At 59.1% G+C, this 24,186-nt stretch overlaps 1 protein-coding gene across 1 annotated transcript in view; it reads right to left on the minus strand.

The window, feature by feature from the left end:
• Positions 1-1,001: 1,001 nt before the first annotated feature.
• The window catches only part of SCAP (SREBF chaperone), a 102,314-nt gene continuing 79,129 nt past the window's right edge, over positions 1,002-24,186 (minus strand). Inside the window, exons 11-24 of the mRNA XM_065398493.1 lie at positions 18,840-18,938; positions 18,207-18,425; positions 16,245-16,461; positions 16,022-16,193; positions 15,038-15,232; positions 12,860-13,061; positions 11,007-11,122; positions 9,249-9,819; positions 8,138-8,223; positions 7,219-7,301; positions 6,204-6,370; positions 4,472-4,552; positions 3,363-3,569; positions 1,002-1,247 (exon numbers count right to left, since the gene is read on the minus strand). Coding sequence (XP_065254565.1) covers positions 1,002-1,247; positions 3,363-3,569; positions 4,472-4,552; positions 6,204-6,370; positions 7,219-7,301; positions 8,138-8,223; positions 9,249-9,819; positions 11,007-11,122; positions 12,860-13,061; positions 15,038-15,232; positions 16,022-16,193; positions 16,245-16,461; positions 18,207-18,425; positions 18,840-18,938 — 2,661 coding nt within the window. The remainder of the gene's footprint in view (positions 1,248-3,362; positions 3,570-4,471; positions 4,553-6,203; positions 6,371-7,218; positions 7,302-8,137; positions 8,224-9,248; positions 9,820-11,006; positions 11,123-12,859; positions 13,062-15,037; positions 15,233-16,021; positions 16,194-16,244; positions 16,462-18,206; positions 18,426-18,839; positions 18,939-24,186) is intronic.

Here is a 24,186-nt window from a genome sequence, read left to right on the forward strand (position 1 = left end):
AGGGTCTAAGCTGCCCTTATTCACTGCAGGAAATGCCCGTTGGCCATGGGCGGGATTTCACTTGCCTTAGGGGGACACACTGTAACATACACGGCCCCTGCCCTGCCCTGTGGGGCACAGGCCTTGCTGGTAGAGGGGAACCAGGACCCAGGCCTGGCACCCGTGTCGGTACTGCACCTCGCACAGTGGGGCTATGGCCACCCTAGCAATGCCGGCGCGGGCTCCCTCTCCCCGTGCTGGAGAGCCCCGTGGCTGACCTGGGCAGTGCCCCCCCTAAGCACTGGGCCACATTCTCCAGGCGTTCGTGTCTCCAGGAGGCAGGGCAGGGTTTGCCTGCTTCACAGCTGCAGAAACATCCCAGGAGAGCTCCAGGCCCCTGCTGGAGGCAGCAGCCAAGCCCGGCCTTGGACACAGCAGGGCCAGGCTCCCCATCCCACAAACAGACCACTAGGCCCCGCCCGCAGCCTCCTCCCCAGCTGTAGCAGGAGTTCCCCTGTCTACCGTCACAGCCCCATGGGCACTGGGCCCCCATGCTCCCCAAGCCCACGGCATTGCACGGCCCAGGCTCTGTTAAGCCCCATCCCACTGACTGTTCCTCGGTCTTCTGGCCACCTGCTGTGCAGCCCAGCCAGGGATGTGCCGGGGCCGCTGGTAGCTTCCCCAGGGCATCCCCCAGCTGGTGACAGCACCGGCTTCCTGCCCCACGGTCCCATCCCCACTGAGCTCAGCTGCAGTCCCAAGGGAGGAACTGACCTGCGGAGCAAGAGCAGGGCGGGGGGATGCCTGGGGTGGGGGAGCCACAGGCAGAGCAGGGCTCAGCCCCACCCAAGCAGCTGCAGGGGGAGCGCCTGGGATCCAAGGAGCTGGGGAAGGGGAGGAAGGGAGGGAGAAGCAGGCTCTCTCCTGGGAACCCCCCTGGAGCTCCTGCCCTGTCCTCCCACCCCAGGCGCTGTCCAATCAGAACTCAGATACGGTGGCCCGCAGGGCCCAGCTCCGCCCCCTCAGTCCAGTTTCTCCAGCACCGAGGGCACGTAGACCAGGCTGAGCTCGCTGCCGAAGTTGCAGACGATGGCGGCGTTCTCCAGCACCAGGATCTGCCGGGCCGGCTGCGACTCGTTGCTCTTCCCCAAGTAGACGGTCTGCAGCAGGTCGCCGTAGCCGATGTCCCAGAAGGAGACGCAGCCCTGGCCTCCCGTCACCAGCAGGTTATCGGAGATCACCCCCAGGCTGGCCCCGCACCCCAGGTCCTGCGCCAGGAACAGAGAGGAGAGCATCAGAGATGGCGCCTGCCAGTCAGGCACCTCGCGGCCCTGCAATATGGCCCCCAGCAGTGTCACAGCAGGCAGGGAAAGGTGCTGGACTGAGCCCTGGGGCCATGGCTACAGGACAGGCCCAGCCGTCCCCATCAGTGCATCTCCCTGCACCGGAGGGGCCACTTTGTCAGGCCCAGGGCAGAGACCAGCTGTCCCGTCCTGCAGGCTCAGCGCAGGAGCAGCAGGGGGCGCTGCAGGCAGTGGGGGAGCTGGGGGAGCCTGGTCTGGGATCCAGCGACTGGCCTGAGACCCGGGCTCAGCTTTCTGCTCTGCCGGCCTCCCCGGGGGGCCTCGAGCAAGTCCCTCGGTCCATCTCCACAAGGTTGATCCTAGTCTGCGCTCAGCTCCCCTCTGCCCGATGGGGGGAACTGCCCGGCCCTGCCTCAGGGGGAGGGGCTCCGACATGACAGTAATGGGGGCCCAGGGAGGTGTCTGGGATCAGGGGCCCCCAAACCTTTCCATGCCGGGCCCCCTTTGGGCGCAGCCTTGGGGCAGCGACACCAACTCAGATCGTTCTTGGGGGGAGAGATTCTTCAGCCCTGCCCCCCCATCCCACATCTGGCCCTGCTTCTCCCCTGTCCACATCCATCCCTGCCCCCCCCATCCCACATCCGGCCCTGCTTCTCCCCTGTCCACATCCATCCCTGTCCCCCCCATCCCACATCCGGCCCTGCTTCTCCCCTGTCCACATCCATCCCTGCCCCCCGCATCCCACATCTGGCCCTGCTTCTCCCCGTCAACATCCATCCCTGCCCCCCCACCCCACATCTGGCCCTGCTTCCCATCCCCCCGTCCCACATCTGGCCCTGCTCCACCCCCATCCCTGCTCCCCGCCCTGTCCACATCCAGCCCTGCTCCCCTCCTCCTCCTCCCTTCCCCCCATCCAGCCTTGCTCCCCTCCTCCTCCTCCCTTCCCTGCCCCCCATCCCACATCCAGCCCTGCTCCCCTCCTCCTCCTCCCCCCTTCCCTGCCCCCATCCCACATCCGGCCCTGCTCCCCTCCTCCCCCTCCCTTCCCTGCCCCCCCATCCCACATCCGGCCCTGCTCCCCTCCCCCTCCCTTCCCTGCCCCCCCATCCCACATCCGGCCCTGCACCCCCATCCCCCGTCCCATATCCCCCTGCATTCCTGCTCCCCACCCAGTCCCACATCTGGCCCTGCTTCCCATCCCCCCGTCCCACATCCGGCCCTGCTCCACCCGCATCCCTGCTCCCCGCCCTGTCCACATCCAGCCCTGCTCCCCTCCTCCTCCTCCCTTCCCTGCCCCCCATCCCACATCCAGCCCTGCTCCCCTCTTCCCCCTCCCCCTCCCTTCCCTGCCCCCCATCCAGCCCTGCTCCCCTCCACCCCCTCCCTTCCCTGCCCCCCCATCCCACATCCAGCCCTGCTCCCCCATATCCCCCCGCATTCCTGCTCCCCACCCAGTCCCACATCCGGCCCTGCTCCCCCATCTCCCATATCCCCCCGCATTCCTGCTCCCCACCCAGTCCCACATCCGGCCCTGCTCCACCCCCCCCCCCCCCAGGGGTCCCTGCAAGGAGTTGCTGTGGCAGCCCAGAGCTCACAGATGCTCCGACAGTGGTGCAGACTCCATGCCCCCGCACCGCAGCTCCTTGCCAGGCGGGGAGCGGGGGGGGGAGAGAGAGACACACACAACTCATTTCAGCACCACGAGCCCTGGGATTCTGCTGCCAGCGGCAGGGTCCAGGCTCTCCGCAGCCGACTCCATGCAGCTCCACTCCCCGCCTCGGGGCAGGTCCATAAACAGCCTCCTGCCCATCCCACACGGCTCCCCGCCTCCCCCCCCCACCTCCCGGCTGGCAAACGCGGTCTGAGCTGGGGCAGTGAGGGGCCTGAGCTGAGCTAGGCAGGCGCGGCTGGCCTGGACAGAGCTTGCGCAGCATCTGCCCTTGGAACAAGGAAGCCCCCCCAGCGATCTGACCACGGAACTAACCCCCCCCCCCCCCCAGCAGACACACGCCCCACAAAGCTCCCCACGGATCAGGGGCGTCGGCAGCTCCCGGCCCCCCACCTGGGCCCTGCACCTGCCTGCTGGATGGAATAGAGTTTGATCCCGGAGCTTCGGTCCCAGATGCTGATCACGTCATCCAAGCCACTGCTGATCACGCAGGAGGTGGTGCAGGTCAGCGAGGTGACGTCCCCGCGGTGGGCGTACATGTGACTGACCCTGCTTCCTGTCAGCACGTCCCAAAGGCAGATGGCGCCATCCTGGCCCCCGCTCGCTAGCCCCATCGTCTGCAAGGACACGGGCCAAGAGTCTGAGCAGTGACCCCTGGGGCGGACCTCCCCGGCGTCCGTCCCCTGGCACTGCAGGGGGCGCTGCAGCACGGCTCACTCACTCCTACCCGGGACAATGGGGCGTCTCCCAGTGCTCAGAGCAACACCCCCCCCGTAGGCTTTAAAGAGCCATGGTCTCTGTGGCTAGGCCTGTAACCGGCAAGGCTGGCGTCTGGCACATTCCCCTTACTGCCTACGGTCAGAGAGGAGGCCCAGGCCAGCAGAGGGGGGCAGAGGGCCCCAGGTTGTTACTGGGGGGTTGCAAAGCACACCGTCTGTTGTTAAACAAAGCCAGGTTTGCAGCAAGTCACAGTGCCAGGCCTCCAGCAGACAGCTCCTGCCCAGACGGGCTGCAGAGGGCCTGGTGCGGTGCCCAGCCTGTGCCCATCCCCACACACGGCAGCCCGGGGGGTGCTCCCAGGGAGATGAGCCCAGCTAAGGCCAGCTCCCGTCGGGGCAGTGCTTCTCACAGCGGGGTAGAAAAGACACCACTGGGCCAAGCTCTTCCCTGATGTGACTCTGCTGATATCAGAGCTGCTGCCTTCGTTAGCGTCATGCCAGGGATTCGGTCCCCCGGCCAGGACCCCCTCAGAGCTGCGCCTCCATCACACCTGCCAGCCTGGGCACTCGGGGCCACGCCAGCTCCCAACCCAGAAAGTGCCACCTGTAGGAACAGGGATCCCCTGCCTGAAGCAAGCAGTGCTCTGGCTGGGAGGGTGAGCCCGACCCTCCTCATCTCCTAGCGGACCGGCTGGCTGCCTGCCGTAACGTAGCCCACTGAGGGGAGGCCCCGAACCCCGCCCATGCCCCGAGCTCTCCGGCTAGGCACACAGCACTGGTCTCCGCGTTCAGGGCCGTACCTGGTCTATGTACACAGCTGTGATTGCTCCTGAGTGACCCTGCAGTGTAAACAAGCAGCACGAATCTTCCAGCCGATATACCTGCAGGGGAGCGAGAACACAGCCTGAGGCAGCGAGCTCTGAACCGCCCACCCCGCTAGAGCAGCAGGGCTCTCGTCTGTAACCCCCATGGGACCCCTTCCTCACCACCGGGTCCCTGCCCCACCTCCCCGTTTGCACCGGCAGCTTGGCATTAACACGCCGGTTTGGCTTACTCCCTTGGTGCACTAGTGTCTTCATGGAGATGGCCCAGCAGAGGGCGCTCCAGAGCCCAGGGCCTGGCAGTGATGTCATCCCGGAGTCCCCCCCTCACCCTCAGTGACCCCCCAGGGCAGAGCGTTCTGCAGGCAGCACCTGGGCGCCCGGGGAGGCCAGAGGCAGTGCCGCGGCTGGCAGCTCTCATGGCCCAGGCCACATTTCTAGATAGATGCAGCAGGAGCCGTGACCCAGGGGCTCAGCGAGGCGCTCTGGCTTGCAAACCCCCAACGGACTGGGGCCATGTGCAGAAGGGCAACGCCAGCATCCACCCGCAGAATCTGGAGGGCAATGGATTGACCTCATTCTGCCAAGCCAACCTCATCGGTGCCCTGCCCGCACCCGGACACGCCCCGTACACGAGTACTCCGCTCTGCACCCGGACATGCCCCGTACACGGGTACTCCTCTCCGCACACGGACATGCTCCGTACACGAGTACTCCGCTCCGCACACGGACACGCCCCATACACGAGTACTCCGCTCCGCACATGGACACGCCCTGAACACGAGTACTCCTCTCTGCACACGGACACGCCCCGTACACGTGTACTCCGCTCCGCACACGGACACGCCCCGTACACATGTACTCTGCTCCGCACACGGACACGCCCCGAACACGAGTACCCCGCTATGCACATGGACACGCCCCATACATGAGTACTCCGCTCCGCACACGGGCACGCCCCATACACGGGTACTCCGCTCCGCACACGGACACGCCCCGTACACAGGTACTCCGCTCCGCACACGGACACGCCCCGTACACGAGTACTCTGCTCCACACACAGACATGCCCCATACACGTGTACTCCGCTCCGCACACGGACACGCCCCGTACACGAGTACTCTGCTCCACACACAGACATGCCCCATACACGTGTACTCTGCTCCGCACACGGACACGCCCCAAACACGAGTACCCCGCTATGCACATGGACATGCCCCATACACAAGTACTCCTCTCCGCACACGGACACGCCCCGTACACGAGTACTCTGCTATGCACATGGACACGCCCCATACACGAGTACTCCTCTCCGCACACGGACACGCCCCGTACACGAGTACTCCACTCCGCACACGGACACGCCCCATACACGAGTACTCCGCTCCGCACATGGACACGCCCTGAACACGAGTACTCCTCTCTGCACACGGACACGCCCCGTACACGTGTACTCCGCTCCGCACACGGACACGCCCCGTACACGAGTACTCTGCTCTGCACACGGACACGCCCCGTACACGAGTACTCTGCTATGCACACTGACACACCCCCACGTGTACTCCTCTTCACACACGCGTGCCTACCAACCCATCAGCCCCATGACAGATGCTCATGTGCTAAGAGCCCCGCCCCGTACTAACAGCCTGCCCACACCCGCCCCGCCAGCCCATGGCCCTACTGGGGAGACTCATGGCAGGGGAGCACTTACTTTCAGAGTGTGGTCCTGGCTGCCTGTCACCAGCCGCCCAGCCGCAGCCTTCAGTGCCGTGATTGGCTTCTGATGGGCGCAGGGCACCGTGTGGGTCAGCTGGCACATGATGAGGTCATTGCTGCTGCACATGGGGGAGGATGGGATGCTGCTCCTGCTAGGGGTTCCTGGGGGAGCACACACATAGCGGGGGTGGTGGGCACTGCAGCCTTCCACACATGGGCCAGCACGCCCAAGAGTGGCCGCGGAGGGTGGGTGCCCCAGTTTTGGAGGCCCAGCCTGAGTCGCCTGGGGTCTGATTTTCAGCACAGCTGGGCACCCATTGTTCCAGCGGAGGCCATCGGAAGCTGCAGTGCTCAGCACCTCGGAAAAGTAGGCCTGGGGGTCTCCAGGTGGCCCCCAAATCGGTGGCCACTTCTGAGTAAATCTGCTGCTGGAGACCAGTGCCCTGGCATTACCCAGCAGGCAGGCCCAGTGCAGGCAGCACCGCCAGCTTCTCTGCCCCTGCCCCTGCGGGAAGGAAGGGCTGTGCCCACGGCCCGTTCAGATCTTCACCTCTCTGCTTGGGCTGTGCTACAGGTCAGAGTCCATCCCCCCCCCCCCCCCCACAGCTCCCCTCCCCACCAGCCCACTCCCAAGTGGAGGGAACCATCGTGCACTGGCAAGGAGCTGGGCTGGCTCATCATCCCAGAGCAGTGGCACCTCCAGGCTCCAGCTGAGATCAGGGCCCCTGAACAAACTCCCAGGGACAGACAGGCCCTGGCCCGAAAAGCTCACAGTCTAACTGGACAAGACAGACAAAGGGGTCGGAAGGGAAACAGAGGCACACAGCGGAGCTGGGAACAGAACTCAGGTCTCCCGAATCCCGCTCCAGTGCTCTGTCTGTTGGATCAGTGCCACAGACCCAGATCCTCAAAGGTACTGAGGTATCTCAGTGCTATTGAAATCAATAGGAGTCTGGCACCTGAACTGGTTTACAGATCTGGGCCGTTTTCCCTCCCAGGCGCTCGCTTACCTCGGAACTGCAGGTGGTTGTAGGATGAGTGGGTTTCTAAAGAGAAGAAATCCAAGGAGCCGTTCAGCCTGGCAGCCACAATCCTGGGAGAGAGAAATAGACAAAGGTGAGGAGAGGCCTCTTCTCCATCCCCACAAGAGCCCTGGAGGCTGGACGACTCCAGCTGCAGAATAAGGACAACACCCAGATTTCCCTGGCTCCTGGCGCCCATGTGACCCAGCCACCACCTGGAGAGGGGCAGTGGGAGGGTCAGTCTCCAGGCCCCAGTCTGCCAGCAAGGGGACACAGTCCTGGGGGGTGGCTTTTGTGATGAGGTTTCCCTTGGAAACCAGACTGAGACCAGGCCACCGAACAGCTGACAAATGGGAACAGCTCGACTGGCACCCAGCTGGGCTGGATGGGAGCTGGGGACCTAGGGAAAGGCCCTGTATACCAGTCTCCTGAACCACCCAGCACCCGGTGGAGAGGTTAAATACGCGGAGGAGAAGAGGCTACTGGGCACATGGGTACCAAGAACTCCAGGACTGCCAACCCTGCATTTCAAAAAGAAGGGAGTGTTTTCTTAGCACCCCACCCCACCCCTCCTCCCGCTATTGTTAACAACACTAAGCAGGACTCAGCTGCATTCGCCAGGGGTATTTCTTGCTGCTTTTTGTAGCACTCAGCTGCTCCCGATCTTGTTGTACGGAGATGAAGAAATAAGGGACGCCCCTTGTAATGAGAGACTGTTGGCAACCCACTGCTCTCAGCCAGAGCCCCAGGGCTGCGGGCGAGAAAGGGGAGCTCACAGCTCTGTCTGCCACAACCCGGAGCTGCCTGCATCACCTCCCCTGGACCCAGACAGCTGGGCTCCTGCCTTCACAGCCTCCTCCCTGGCGAGATCCCTGGGGAAGGGCGCGTCAGAGGCTCTGTCCGTTACCTGTTGTTCAGGAAGACGAGTGCTGTGATTCCGGACTGACCCTCCTCGTTACAGCACCGTAAGGTCCCCTCGATGGCATCCCACACCTGGAAGAGAGGCGGAGTTACAGGGAGCCGGGGGAGGAGTCCCTGCCTCGCAGAGCGGCTGGCCAGGGGGAATTCAAGTGGTTTGGAATTTAAAATGATTGTAACAATAATGCTGGCTGTGGCCAGGTCCCCTGAGAGCTGGGCCCTTGAAATAACTATATATGGATCCCCCAATCCATCTCAGTCCTGCCCTGCAGCACCCCCCGCTAGCCCAGTCCTGGGGCCCCCCACTGCTGTTCCTGTTCGCAGTAGAGACGGATTTGCACCAGATTTTGAAGCAATCTTGTGATGCCTGGAGACAAGGTTTAGAAGCGAGTTCAGGGCATGGCTACGCTACGCAGACTACACCAGCACAACTACAGAGCCGCAGCCGTGCCGCCGTCACGCCGGAGTGTAGTTGCAGCCACGCCGATGAAGGGGTTCTTCCATTGCTGCGGGAACACCACCTCCCTGAGCATCGGCAACTGCATGGATGGACGCGTTCTGGCGACCGAGCTGCGGCTCCACGGGGGCCAGGGCAGCGCAGCTCTGTCAGTCCACGGTGGGGATTTTTCACACCCCGAGCGATGTAGCTTTTCGACCTAACTTTTAAGGGGAGCCCCGGCCGCAGTCAGTCCTTCCCGGCTCCAGCGTGGCAGAGCAGGACGGCAAATGGAAACTCATGTAATGAGCTGTCTAGTGTGTCTGTCACCAGCCCCGCCCTGCTGCCCTCGGCTGCCAGGGTGTGTCCTAGGCCCTGTGCGGGTGACAGCAGTCCCTTCAGGAGCTCCGTAGCTGGGGCCCCAGCATTGGGGGCAGGAGGAGTTGGGCCATGGCGTGCAGGTGGCGTACCTGGCTGCAGATCTGTTACCACCTGGCTCTGCAGGAGTTCTGGAAACACCCTAGTACAGCTGCCTTGTGCCCTCACTCACAGGGGCGCCACAGAGGGACCAGTGCTCCGGGACCATGGATGGGTGAGTGTGGAGTGCAGCCTGTTATGACTTTCTCAGTGCCCATTCAGGGGCAGGGAGCCCCTCCACCCTTACCTCCAGCTTCCCGTTGCTCCGGCCAGCCACAATGAGGTTGCCCCGCAGGTCCAGGCTCCAGACAGAGCTTTCCAAGTCACCGGCCCACGCAGCGACGGGGGAGGACTTTTCAAATCCGGCCAAAGGCTCGTCCCCTAGGCTCTTCCTGCGAGCACTGCACCCTCCTTCCCCCGTCCCGCAGCTCAGGGCCCTCGTGCTGCCCGTCCTCGCGCAGGAAACGGCCTGCCCGTGCGTGGCCGGGAAGCCGGCGAAGTTCATGCAGTTCGAAGCGCTCTGCTCCTCGTAGACCTTCTCTACCAGTCTGCCGAAGTTGTAGCCAGTGTCCTTGTGCCGGCTGCAGACTGCGCGGTGCCTGGGCTCCGGCTCCACCGCCTTGGCCTGCTCCGAGAAGTTGGTGTCGATGAGAGAGGTGAGGTCCGGCTGGTCGCAGAACAGAGGGGGCTGCGGGGGGCTCAGCATCCTCTTGAGCGGATGGCTGTTGTCGAAGGGATCCTCCAGCCCGTTCTTGAGGTCTGGGCTCTGATCCCAGCTCTCCTGGTAATCAAAGATGCCGCTGCTGTCTCTGCGCAACCTGAAATGCAGCAGCTGCAGGTTAGCGCTCCCTTCCGTACAGGCTGGGAGAGGGTGAGGGACTGGCTGGGAACGACAGGCAACAGGTGAACTGTGACTCTATGGAGGGGTGAAAATCACCCCTTTCCTAACAGCTGGGGCAGTGGGGTGTCCTACCAAAAACCGTGAGTTAATTTCTTCCAGCATGCGTTTACGTGGGTTAGTGAGCAGTGATCGTGTAAGGATGGGGGAGTGTTTACATGAGTTAATGAGCACTGATTGTGTAAATAAGGTGTGTTTTTCCACAGGTTAGTGAACACTGATCTGTAAGTACAGGGGTATGTTTGCACAGGTTAGTGAGCAGTGACTGTGTAAGGACAGGGGTGTGCTTGCATGGGTTAGTGAGCAGCGACTGTGTAAGACAGGGGTGTTTGCACAGGTTAGTGAGCAGTGCCTGTATAAGGACAGGGATATGCTTGCACGGGTTAGTGAGCAGTGACTATAAAGGATAGGGGTGTTTGCACAGGTTAGCGAGCAGCGATTGTATAAGGACAGGGGTGTGTTTGCACGGGTTAGCAAGCAGTGACTGTATAAGGACAGGGGCATGTTTGCACGGGTTAGCGAGCAGCGATTGTATAAGGACAGGGGCGTGTTTGCACGGGTTAGCAAGCAGCAATTGTATAAGGACAGGGGCGTGTTTGCACGGGTTAGCGAGCAGCGATTGTATAAGGACAGGGACGTGTTTGCACGGGTTAGCAAGCAGGAATTGTATAAAGACGGGGCATGTTTGCACGGGTTAGCGAGCAGCGATTGTATAAGGACGGGCGTGTTTGCACGGGTTAGCGAGCAGTGATTGTATAAGGACGGGCGTGTTTGCACGGGTTAGCGAGCAGTGATTGTATAAGGACAGGGGCGTGTTTGCACGGGTTAGCAAGCAGGAATTGTATAAAGACGGGGCATGTTTGCACGGGTTAGCGAGCAGCGATTGTATAAGGACGGGCGTGTTTGCACGGGTTAGCGAGCAGCGATTGTATAAGGACGGGCGTGTTTGCACGGGTTAGCGAGCAGTGATTGTATAAGGACAGGGGCGTGTTTGCACGGGTTAGCAAGCAGCAATTTTATAAAGATAGGGGTGTTCGCACTGGTTAGCGAGCAGCGATTGTATAAGGACAGGGCGTGTTTGCGCTATTCACACAGTACTGAACGTACCCTTGTTTGGGGATGACAGTGAGGCAGTCTCCAGTCTGAGCATCCCACACTCGGATCTGACCCACCAGACAGCAGCTGACGAGCAGCATCCCGTCACTGGCCAGGCACTCGATATCCTGAGGGGGAAGAGCAGCCTAGGCTGAGTCCGTGGAACCAGCAAACCCCACCATTCCTGGGAGTGCCCTGCACTCTCCCCCCGCCTGGCAGAAGCCCCTAGCCAGTGAAGCTCAGGTAGAAACGATTCGCTGGCTCGGGATCACCAGAGCAATGGGCTCAGAGCCCAAGGACTGCATACACTGGCACCAGCGGGCAGACTCCAGCTGCCTTCACTTTCAATGCAGAGGTGTGGCCTGAGGGGAGACAACAGGCCCCAGCATGCAATGCGGGCTGGCTGCTTGGCTCAAGACAGAGCACTGCATGCTGGGACTTGTAGTCTCAGCTCCATACTCAAGATGAAGGCGGCTGCAGGCTGCAGTGTAAAACTAGAGTTACCATATTTTGAGTGTCCAAAAAGAGGACACTCCATGGGGCCCCGGCCCCGCCCCCAGCCCCGCCCACGCCCCCGCCCCAACTCCACCCCTTCCCCAAAGTCCCCGCCCCAACTCCGCCCCCTCCCCTGCTTCCCGCGAACATCTGATTCGCGGGAAGCCTGAAGCAGGAAGCAGGCAGCAGGTAAGCTGGGGGGGTGGGGGGAGGAGGCGCGGCCCAGTCTGGCCTCCTCCGGCGGCCAGCCCCGGCCCCAGCCTGGCTCGGCTAGGGCCCTGGGGTGCCGGCCCCGGGCCAGCCCCCGGCCGAGCACCCCCGGGCCAGCACCGCCAGCCCCCAGCACAGCACTGCCGGCCCCGGCCGCCCGGCACCGCCGGCCCCGGCCCCAGCCCGGCCCGGCCCCTGGATGCCCGACACCGCCGGCCCCCGGCTGCCCGGCACCGCCGGCCCCGGCCCCGGCCCCGGCCCGGCCCCCCGGCACCGCCGGCCCTGGCCCAGCCCCCGGCCCCGCCCCCGGCCGCCCGGCACCGCCGGCCCCGGCCCGCCCGGCACCGCCGGCCCCGGCCCCGCCCCCGGCCGCCCGACACCGCCGGCCCCGGCCCCGGCCCGGCCCCCAGCCGCCTGGCACCGCCGGCCCCGGCCCCTGGCCGCCCAGCACCGCCGGCCCCCGGCCCAGCACCCAGCGGTGCCGGATTTTCCCGGACATGTTCGGCTTTTTGGGATTTCCCCCCGGACGGGGATTTGAGTCCCAAAAAGCCGGACATGTCCGGGAAAATCCGGACGTATGGTAACCCTAGTAAAACTCTCGAGTCTGCGTGTAGAGTGGGGTGCTGTAGTCTCCATGGGCCCCATCTGGCACCCAAGCCACATGCTGGCTGGCTGCGCTCTACGGGGCATGACTTCCCGCGGGAAAGGTATGGAGGAAGGAGCCCTGCAGGGCCGTCCCGGCATGGTAGTCAGTGTGCTGGGAATCTAGCACATTTCTATGAAGCCCATCTGGAACATACCCCTCATACTACTGAGAACAAACCAGGACGCACTCTGCAAGCTACTGCCAGGGGAGAGGGGCTGAACAGCCCGGCTAGTGAAGGGCGCCAGCTGGGCCAGCAGCCGAGGGCCCAGAGCACATCACAGACTGTGAGGGCCAAAGACATGGGGGCACGTCCTGCTCCATCACCCCATGGGCTGCCTGCGCAGTGCCCCTGGCCCCCGCTAGCCCCAGTGAGTCACATGGCTCTGTGCTACATTACATGCCCACCAGTTCTGATGTCTGCGACTTCAAGGTGGCAAAGGGGGTAAGAGGTGGGTTGTGTGGGCCCCCTGCAGTGAGGCGCACTGGACACTGCGTATGCCCCAGGCCAACCTACCATGAGGTGACCCCTGAGGACCAGGGGGGTGATCTCGGTCTCGGGTGGGGAATAGCCGTAGTCGTCGCAGGGCAGGTCCCCTCTCTTCCTCCGGCTGTGCGAGAGCCCGTTCTGCCCATAGTTTTTGGGGCAGAACACTCTGTACAGGCAGAAGAGCAGAAGAACCAGGAGGATGCCAGAGGCCAGGCCCAGAGCAGCTACCCTGATGGGAGAGAAGGATGTTAGCTGTGCCACGCCACCACCTCTGGCACACAATGCTCCCAACACAGCGCTTCCGAGGAAGCAGCTGCTCTGATCTGGACTGTTGCTTACACAGGGGGCTGGTTTAGGGCTCCCAATTTAGCTTCTTCACAAAGAGGAGAACTTCAGAGAGTCCAACCGCCTGCAGGTAGTCAGCTGGGACAGCCGAGGGCAAAAAGCACGTGCAGGTTTTAGGAGCCGCTGCACATGCAGCCTGGGAGGCATTTAAAACACCGGTTTACAATGTTAAAAAGGCAGAGGGAATGGGGGGTTAAAAAAACCTTTCTCCATTGATCAAATTGTTTTAAATCCCATCAAGTGACATCACTGAGCCTGAAAGCGTCATGCAAATGGCTGGTATCAGTTTGTGGACTGAAATTTCCCCAAGACAAAACACCAGGTTTGGCTGAAATTGACATTTTTCCTGGGGAAAAAGTCAGTGTTGGCAGCATTTTCCAGTAGGAAAATTCAGAGTGAAAAGTTTCAATTGAACACATTAAAAAACACGTCCTTTCAACATTTCTGAATGGAAATTTTCCAGAAACATTCCACAAAAATGTTTGCTATTCTGACCTTTTCTCTCATTTTGGAATGAAAACAAATGTCGACGTGTAAGAATTTCCTGCAGGATGGAAATTCCGATTTCCAAACAGACACGTTCTGGCCCGGCCGCCCGAGAGGCTGCACCGTATTGGTCCTTGTTGCTCCATCATTCTGACAGCTATTAGTTACCTTATGGGAGAGCCCTAAGGACCCCAGACTAGGATCGGGGCCCTGTCGGTCAAGGCTCTGAACAGAAAAACAACACAAAGCTTGTCCCTGCCCTAGAGATTTGATTCCTCCAGGCCGACCTCTTTGCTTGCAGCAGGATTTGAGAGTGTGCTCAGAACCAGGCAGAGCTGATGGTAGTGGATGTGAATGCTGAAAAGGATTTGGATCCAGATTTTCAGTAGTGACTAGTGACTTTGGGTTCCTCCAGTTCGGACTGCCCAGCCAGAGACGCCTTAAAGAGGCCTGATTTTCAGACAGCAGGTGTTCAGCACTTTCTGGAAATGACACCCCTGTAAGGGCGTCTCATGTTGGACACCCAAAAATTGAGGTCCCCAAAATCACTAGTCAATTTAGAAAATCCAGACCTAGTTCTCTGCCAGTTTTTCACAAGGAGAGAGCTAAAATCATGCAGGAATGCAAGGTGGGGAATAAAAGGCAAGATGGGAATCAGCATGACGTGATTTCCAGGTATTTCACGCATGCCCTGCTGATTAAGAACGCTGACGCTAGTGGAAAGCGGGCTCTCCACCTTCTCAACGGTACAGTGGTTTCCTTTCTAGCCTTGAGAGTGTTGTCTGACAACTCATGAAGGGTCACCCACCCCAAAGTTGCTTAACTCCCTTCCCCCCCCCCCCCATTGGCCTCACCTCCTGACACCTCTCTCTTTTTGTTGCTGCGCTGCACATCATGACCGGCTGGATACTGCGGTCTGGTAAAACAGCAGCAAGGCTGCCCCGCTAGCCATAGGTCTGAACGAGCAAAGCTGGCTCTTCAAAGTGCCTGGCTAACTGTGCGTGATTATCCCACGCACATGCAATGAACACTTACGCACACATGGAGTTTTACCATCAGCCCCCTCGTGTCCAGTACATTGTGACAAGCAGCCCCACTTTTTCTGGGGCTCAGCGCACTGGCTAACAGCTTAGGCTGCTCACTGACTCGCCCGCTAGGAAGCGCTCAGCCTCTGAAGACCACAATAAGGGGAAAGATTAATGTAACACTGCCCTAGCAGAACGGAAGCACCCGGGACTTGGCAGGGCTCCTTTCAGCCCTGACCGTATTCTCTCCCCAAGGAGACTCTGAGCCGCCAGGCAACCAAGCTGCCCATTCCGGGTGACAGAGGCAGGGCCAAAGGGGTGGATCACGGGGGACAGTCGGCTCTCTTACTTGTAGAGCGTGACGTCCCGGTGCCCCTGCAGTTTGGGCAAGGCCTCACCAGGCCGATCCACCGCCTCCAATTTCCCGAGGCTCGAAGGGAAGAAAGAGTGGTAGCGATTAGCCTCCTGAGGGTGGCGCACTTCTAAGGCTTCTCGTGGATTCAGGTACAAGGTGACAGGGATGGCTGGGAGGATGCTGATGTACCTGGGGAGAGGAAGGAAAGACGAGGGACCGGCTTAGGAACGGCAGGATGCAGAGATGGCAAAATCCCATAAGATCATCTAGCTCATCCCTCCCTTGGGGCCACGCCAGGGCAGGGCCACTCCGGGGATTCTCTAGGGCTTCGTCCAGGCCAGGTTTAGCTATCCCAACCCCTGGGGCTTCGCTACGTGCCTGGAAGAGCATTCCGAAGTCTACTGGGGCTCAGCTTCCTCCCTGAGCTCCCCGAACAGCCAGCACTGGAGCAGCTCACCGGGGGGCCGTCTGGATTTCAGGGATTTGAAGGCCAGAAGGGACCAATGTGATGATCTAGTGACTGTCTGTATGGCTCAGGTCAGAGAACCTCGCCCCGGGAGCCCTGCATTGAGCTGGCTGCACTGCACCATGTCTGTCACTCACCCTTAGTTTTATATTGGCCTTTAATTCCAGGTGGCCACTAGCGCTCTCCGAACGTGTGCATATGGCCCCACTGCAGTGCAGCCACCTCTGGGGTGGAGGGAAGTCACCAGGCACACAACACGCCAAACACCAGTGGGAAGGGAAGGGCATGTTTTGGCCCAAGACAAAGCCCCACGCCACGTGCTCAGTGATGTACAGTGTCCATGCAAGGCAGACTTGGCCTGTTTGAAAGGGCTGCCCAGAAGACCCACCCGCAGTGAGCTGCATGGAATTCAGTTTATCTGCTCCAAGGCTGAAGGGCTGAGCCAAACCTGATGGGATTCAATTCTGTGCGGACTCCAAGGGCTCTGGGCACCTGGTCTGCGACCCACTTGCCTTTTGGCCAGGGTGATGTTGTAGTAGCTGAAGAGGGATGGCCAGTGTCGGAAGGAGAGCTTCCTCCAGATCTCCTCATCCTCCACGCCCCACGTGACCTCTGCCTTGGTGCCAGGCTCCGGCTGCCCACTGCCGTGGCTCTCCGGTCCCTGGGCCCACGGCTGCTGATTTGCCTCCAGCCCATTCCGGGACTCTAGCCCTTCCTTCTGCTCGCGCTGCTGCTGCTGCGTCTGGTTCTCTGACAGCTGCACGGGCTCCGAGGGGAAGACCGAGAGGGCGAGCTTGACATCCCCAGCCGGAAGGACACCTCCAGGAACTGGCATGGGAGGCAGTCCCGCTTCTCCCAGCGGGCTCTGCTCTGTGACCTGCGACGTGAGGTAGGTGCGGAGGCCAGCGGGATCTGTGTACACCAGGATTCCAATCCAAATCACCGTTCCAGCCTGCACCGTACAAGTGAAGAGACAAGGCTGTTTAGTACACGGCACCCTCACCTCAGCACCATAACTGCACAGACACCAGAGCGTCGGTGTAGCCAAACCTCAGCCACAGCCCCCAGAAGGTGCACCCCGCCCCGACATACAGCCCTGCTTCCGGGGACTGCGGCCGGTTTTGTTCAATATCTTCATTAATGGTCTGCAGGACGGCGTGGACTGCACTCTCAGCAAGTTTGCAGATGACACTAAACTGGGAGGAGTGGTAGATACGCTGGAGGGTAGGGATCGGATACAGAGGGACCTAGACAAATTAGAGGATTGGGCCAAAAGAAACCTGATGAGGTTCAACAAGGACAAGTGCAGAGTCCTGCACTTAGGACGGAAGAATCCCATGCACAGCTACAGACTAGGGACCGAATGGCTAGGTAGCAGTTCTGCAGAAAAGGACCTAGGGGTCACAGTGGACGAGAAGCTGGATATGAGTCAACAGTGTGCCCTTGTTGCCAAGAAGGCTAACGGCATTTGGGGCTGTATAAGTAGGGGCATTGCCAGCAGATCGAGGGACGTGATCGTTCCCCTCTATTCAACATTGGTGAGGCCTTATCTGGAGTACTGTGTCCAGTTTTGGGCCCCACACTACAAGAAGGATGTGGAAAAATTGGAAAGAGTCCAGCGGAGGGCAACAAAAATGATTAGGGGGCTGGAGCACATGACTTATGAGGAGAGGCTGAGGGAACTGGGATTATTTAGTCTGCAGAAGAGAAGAATGAGGGGGGATTTGATAGCTGCTTTTAACTACCTGAAAGGGGGTTCCAAAGAGGATGAATCTAGACTGTTCTCAGTGGTACCAGATGATAGAACAAGAAGTAATGGTCTCAAGTTGCAGTGGGGGAGGTTTAAGTTGGGTATTAGGAAAAACTTTTTCACTAGGAGGGTGGTGAAGCACTGGAATGGGTTACCTAGGGAGGTGGTGGAATCTCCTTCCTTAGAGGTTTTTAAGGTCAGGCTTGACAAAGCCCTGGCTGGGATGATTTAGTTGGGGATTGGTCCTGCTTTGAGCAGGGGGTTGGACTAGATGACCTCCTGAGGTCCCTTCCAACACTGATGTTCTATGATTCGTGACTGACGCCCACAGACCTGGGCAGAGACTCACCCTTCAAAGAGGAACTGCAAATATCTGCAAACCACCCACAAAAACGCGACACTTGGGCTCCACCTGACACCCCCGCTCTTCACGTGCACAAGTGCATCCTGGGAAACTGGCTCTATGTTGACAGGGCCCCCACGACGTGCTGCAGAAAATGCTTTAACTGCTTATGTAGTAAAATGCTGCTGTGCCTGCTTCCCCGCTGCCCCCAGGACCTGAACTCTCCTTGGTCGGTCTGCAAGGGTCTCCACCCTCCCCTCGCCCAACCACGCCTGAAGAGCCACCTCTGCAGAGCGCCCTTCATGTTGCAGGGTAAGTGGGAATTGTTAATCACTATCCATGTGCGATATAGACAAAAAGCGACCACACGGCAGCACTGTCTGCTGGTCTGCAGCGCCCTGGAGCAGACACGTGCAGGTAGAACATTTTCCTGGAGAATCAATTCTCCGACAGCAGCCGCGCCTCTCAGGGGAGTGCCAGGACTGCTGAGAAACGAGGAGGCATAAGCATCTTTTGGGTGTCTGCTCCGTGGACGTACAGCCAGGGCAGGGGCGCGTATGGCCAGAGGGGAGGTGAATCAGACAACAAACAGCACAGGGTGTACCATGATGAGCCGCTGGGCCAGCCGGGTCCTGGCAAAAAAGTAGATGACCCGCAGCCTCTTGGGCAGGCGCAGATTCCTGAAGGATGACGGCTGCAGGGTGATGGTGTGCGGGGTGGCTGGCCGCATGGCTGGCTGGCGCTCGTACCTCTGGGAGCGGCTCACTGGCTTTGCCGGGGGCATGCAGGCTTCTGACGGCAGACGTTTGTTCAGGTCAGCGAGCTGCCAACAGGAGAGCACGTGGGTTAGAGCAGCAGAGACTAGGTCCTTCCTCGAGAGAAACTAACACACAATTAGCCGCGCACACATCCGAGCCCAGGCACCGGCTGTTCTCACACACAGCAGTGCGGTCCTACATCTGAGCGCACAGTCTCACAGATACACTCATGACCACGCCTGTCCTCGGTCTCTGGAGCTGCTCACTTTCACGCCCAACCGCCCTTGCTCCTATTCCCCTGCCCTCCCCACTCACCCCCACATCCGGACGCCTGGCACGCACTCCTGTCCATCCAAACCAGCCTGCTCACGCTCAGTCACGCAATGAAAAGAACAGGTGTAAGCTGTCCTGGTCTCACTGCATGGCACAGCCGCTGAAAGGTCAAGCGTGAAAACCTGCCTCCCCTGCCCGTCCCTTACCTCCATCCGGCGAATGTCAATGGACAGCACGGTGGTGAAGAAAAACATCTGTAGGAAGAAGTCGGACACCAGGCCAACCACAGCAAAGAGGCAAAACTCCTGCAGGACACAACACGTCCACGGGTCAGCAAAGGGCTCTCTGAGCTCACGGCAAGTCTTCTAACCCCAGAGTAAGCAGCACAGCAAAGGCCTGTCTATGGCACGGCCATGAGTGTAGTCTACTGGCAATCCCTGTTATCAGTACTCTGGTTACCTTTGTGTGTGTGATGTTCGTTCTGGCGGAAGGTGCCTAGCTGATAACTCTGGAGACTGTTTAGTCATAGGACAGGCCTAACATTCTTTGCACTGCTCATCCAAAAGTCTCAAAATACTTTGGGGAAACTGAGGCAGAATTAGTTGAGTCCACAGAGCAAGGCAGTGGCAGAGCTGGGACCTAAACTCATGACCCCCGATTCCCAATCAGGTGAGCTAGCCACTAGATCACACTGCCCCCAATCAGCAGCTGTGCCAGCTTTCTTGGCACCGCTCCATCAATTAGACTCATGCCTGACCTGAAGGGACCTCCTAGAGCAGTGATACTGAGACCTCAGTGCTTCAGGAGCCAAATTAGCAATCAACATTACCCCAAAGAGCCACCAGAGTGTGACGCCATTGTTTCATTTACTCTAGCGCTCTGTATTCAGTCACACCGCGTTTTCATCTCACGTGCTGCAAAGAGCTGCAGGAGACACATTAAAGAGCCGCTTTGCAGCTCCCGAGCCTCAGGCTGCAGATTGCTGACCTACAGGGATGCAGGGAGTTCAGGCTCTGAGGCTAGTAAATTACTGCTACAACCAGGCCAGTTTATGCCAGCTGTGCTGGTGGTTTTGTGATGTGATCTGGCCTTAGACCCCCAACATTCATTTCACACTGTTCACCAAACAGACAATTTGCAGTCCCCAGACCCTTTCCATGGAGGTGGATGGATTCCATGAACTAACAAGTCTTTTCAATTTCTAACCACTAGGAACCTGGAATAGTGATGAGGCTGGTTTCTCAGCCTCCGTGCAATGCTCAGCTCTCACCAGCAGGTGTCCCTGCAGGAACAAGGATTACACAAAAATTCCAACCTCTCTGGGAAATTAACTGAGCTCTAAACCACAACAAAAACAAATGTAACTACAGTCACCCCAGACCCAGCACCAAGTGTCCTGCAAAGGGCTCCAAGCCAAACTTTCTCTTGGGTTGTAGCCCACGAAAGCTTATGCTCTAATAAATTTGTTAGTCTCTAAGGTGCCACAAGTACTCCTGTTCTTTTTCCCCAGGGGAAGGCATTTCAGAGGGTGACTCTTCTACCATCTGAGGACCAGATTCCTGTCAGCGTTTTCTACCACTGACAAGGGCCAGGGGACAAGGCGAGAGCATGAGTGATAGATAAAAGCCCCTGGAGTTACAGCAGATTCAGGACTCTGGAAATCCCTTGTAGAGCCTGCTGGCTGGAGCCCCTGGGAACTGCAATCTCACCCTTTTTGAAGCCAGCCAGGCTGCAGTCACTCAAATGGGGGTCACTAGGGTTACCATATTTCAACAATCAAAAAAGAGGACAGTGGGAGCCCCGCCCTAGCCCCGCCCCTCCCACTTCCCATCCCCTGACTGCCCCCCTCAGAACCCCCAACCCCCCCCTGCTCCTTGTCCCCTGACTGCCCCCTCCTGAGACCCCCCCCATCCTAACTGTCCCCCTAGGACCCTACCCCCTACCTGTCCCCTGACTGCCCAAAACCTTATCCACACCCCCGCCCCCTGACAGAACCCCGGGACTCCCACACCCTATCCAACCACTCCCCGCCCCCTGACAACCCTCCCCAGAACTCCTGACCCATCCAACCCTCCCCCTGCTCCCTGTCTCTTGACTGCCCCCTCCAGAACCCCCCTGCCCCTTCTCCGACCCCCTGGCCTCCTTACCGTGCCGCTCAGAACAGCGTGTCGGGCTCCACGCGGAGCCCGACACGCTGCCGCGCTCCCCCACGGAGCGCATAGCCCGGTTCCCGCCCTCGCAGAGTGCTGCTGAGCGGCGCGCTGGGCAGCAGGGGAGGGGGAGCAGGGGGAGGAGCTCCAGACTGCTGGAGGCCCGATGCGAATGGCCGGCGATCTGCGAATGCAGGGAGGGGGAGTGGGGGAGAGAGAGGAGGGGAGTAATCTGAAGCTGCAGGGGAGAGGAGGGGGGAAGCGGAGGAGGGGCTCTGGCTGCTGGAGTCACGTGCGAGTGGCTCGATCCGGCTGGCTGCCCTGTCAGCCGTGCCGCGCTCTGCATGGAGGGGGGGCGGGGGGCGGAATCCGGACATTTACAAATTCCCCCCGGATGCTATTTTTAAACTCAAAAAGCCAGACATGTCCGGGAGAATCCGGACGAATGGTAACCCTAGGGGTCACCATAGAATATCAAGTTTGGAAGGGACCTCAGGAGGTCATCTAGTCCAACCCCCTGCTCAAAGCGGGAACAATCCCCAGACAGATTTTTGCCCCAGATTCCTAAACAGCCCCCTCAAGGATTGAACTTTTAACCCTGGGTTTAGCAGGCCAATGCTCAAACCACTGAGCTATCCCTCCCACACCAAGAGCCACTTGTTTTGAGTCCTCGGCCTGCTTGGCCAGCCTCCCTGCCTCCCATGCAGTGCTGGTCCCAATCCAGGCACACTGGGACAGAAAGCGCCTGGCGGTAACAGGGAGAGACCGGCTCCTCCAGGCCTTCCAATCTAACTGAGAGGCTTCCCCAGCCTGCCAGGGCTGTTCTCAAACCCAAGCAACATAAACAATGGCTTGGAGCCGCAGGTGGAATTGGCAATTTACAGGCCTAGCAGGCCAGGTGGGGGGGATAATTCATCACTGGATCAGCTGTCCCCTCTGACAAGGCCACAAGGAAAGGCAGCTCCTGGCTAGATATTCCCTCCTGCGCCTTCCCCAGCAGCTGGGCTGATTTTGGGAGGGGTGGGACATAGGAGCACAAGGCCAAAACCGCCCTCTAGACATAGGTCCAGAGGGGAACAAAAACCCACTGGACTTCATCTCTGCTCCCCGCAACCAGGGACTCCACAAAGACTGGGCCAGCTCTGCTCTCTACAGAATTCCGCATGGTGCTTGGGAGCCAAGACACACCTGATCCCAGGAATGACGGTAGTGAAAGGCTACGAACCAGGCAGACCCTGATCCTGTTCGGTCTGCAGCAAAGCTCTCATGGATTTCAGGGCCCTCAGTCTGTGACTGTCAGATGTTTCACATGAGCAAGGTAGGCAGGGCAATGGCACGAGCAGGAGGACATGGGGCTACTCCCCAAAGCACCAAGGTGCATGCAATGTCTCAGGGCCTGGGGTTTCTCCGCAAGGCTTTCATTGGGCCACCAGCCCCGGAGAATGGGGCGTCCTGCACGTCGGCAATTCCTGGGAAGAGTGTACCTTGTACCAGAGTGCTGCTGGCAAAATGGCTCCCATCAAACCAAACGCTGCTTTAGGCATGGGGGAGAGCAGCAGCTGGGGGGGCAAATTCTCCTCCCCCAACTCAGATGGGCTGTCTGGGCGTGACTGAGAGGAGGCGGCCGCCTGTCCAAATGCTTGGAGCTGATCCCAGGCCTTGGGCAGAGGGAATTCCTCTTCCCTCTGCTGCTCCTCTCTGTGCCATGCGGTGCCTAGATGACTTCAGCACTGCACTGCTCCCTTTGGCAACCACGAGCGAAGGTCCCTGCCAGATTTATGCAGCCCAGCTCCCTATCGCCAGGGGTCCTTGGACTCTGTGACGCGAGGGCAGCATGTTATCTTTGCTGTGTCCTTCGCTCCCAGAGACAAAGATAAGGGAGACACACACACCAGACTCCCGCAGAGCAGCCGCCACTCTTAAACAGACAGCATCGCTGTGGGGCTCTGCCTAGGGGAGCCAGAGCATACAAGTCTGCACCCAAGAAAGACGAATCCATGTACAAAGCACAGAATGGGTGTGACCACATACCTCGCGCCCCAACCTGGCACAAGCAAAAGCCATGCTTGCAACCTGCTGGCCAAGGACACACATGGGCGTGGGGCATAGTGGTACCTTCTTCCACAACCCCACTGACATGCCCTATCTCCCATTCTTCTCTTCTCTCCTTCTGTAAGAGGAGAGAAGAACGGGACGAGTGGGAGTCTAAGTGAGTCACTGGATGCTGCTAGATGGGCATGATGGGAAGAGATGACTTGGAATCTAGACATCATTCGCTCAAGCCAGAAATGTTGGAATTCGATTCACTGTCTCGCTGCAGCTCAGCAACCCCCAGCCCTAAGCGGACTACCTGTCACGTCAAACCAAGCAGACAGCGTCTGCTGACTGTGTCAAGGGCCCCAAATGAGAAGCAGGTCAGACAACAAGTCCATGACTAATGGCATCAGTTCTATCGGAGGAAGGCCACTCGGTAACACAGAGAGCCGTTCACAGCCACGGCATTAGACAAAATTCTGAGCGATACTAGGATTGGCATTGCTGCTGGCTATGACAACATATCGCCAGTTTCTGAAGCACCTCAGGACTTGTGCTCATCAGTGGCTAGCGCAGTTCTTCATGCAAGTAGTCAAAAAAGAGTGAGTTCAGAAGACTTGGCAAATGTCAAACGTCATTGCTCTACTGAAACTGGGGAAAGAGCCACATAATGTTGCAAGTATCAGAGGGGTAGCCGTGTTAGTCTGAATCTGTAAAAAGCAACAGAGGGTCCTGTGGCACTTTTAAGACTAACAGAAGTATTGGGAGCATAAGCTTTCGTGGGTAAGAACCTCACTTCTTCAGATGCATCTGAAGTGAGGTTCTTACCCACGAAAGCTTATGCTCCCAATACTTCTGTTAGTCTTAAAGGTGCCACAGGACCCTCTGTTGCTTTTTACATAATGTTGCAAGCTACCCACTGATATCCCTGTTGGTCTGTGCCTTTCAAGGTGCTGGGGCGTCTCGTTCTCCTGTGCATCTCCCCAGAAGTGGAGTCAATACTCAGCATCGAGCAAGCAGGCCTTTCAGAGAGGTCGAAGCACCTGTCATCAAGTGCTAGCTTTGAAAACATTAATCAAAGACAGTTTTCAGAAGAACCTGAAGACAGGAGCCATATTTCTGGATGTGACAGCAGCATATATTATATCATTTGGCACACGGGGCTCTTAGTGAATTTGTTGAGAGCTCTCCCAGCATGGATAATCAATGCCGTTGACCTCTTCCTCCACAACAAACATTTCCAAGTACACATGGGAGACGGCGTTAGCACGTGAAAAAGACAAACCAATGGTCTACCCCGAGGCTCTGTGCTGGCATTGACACTTTTCAATCTGTACACAAATGACCTCCTTCTTGCCCAGTTCCGATA

This window comes from Emys orbicularis, chromosome 2 (assembly GCF_028017835.1).
Source record: "Emys orbicularis isolate rEmyOrb1 chromosome 2, rEmyOrb1.hap1, whole genome shotgun sequence".
Taxonomy (NCBI): Eukaryota; Metazoa; Chordata; order Testudines; family Emydidae; genus Emys; species Emys orbicularis.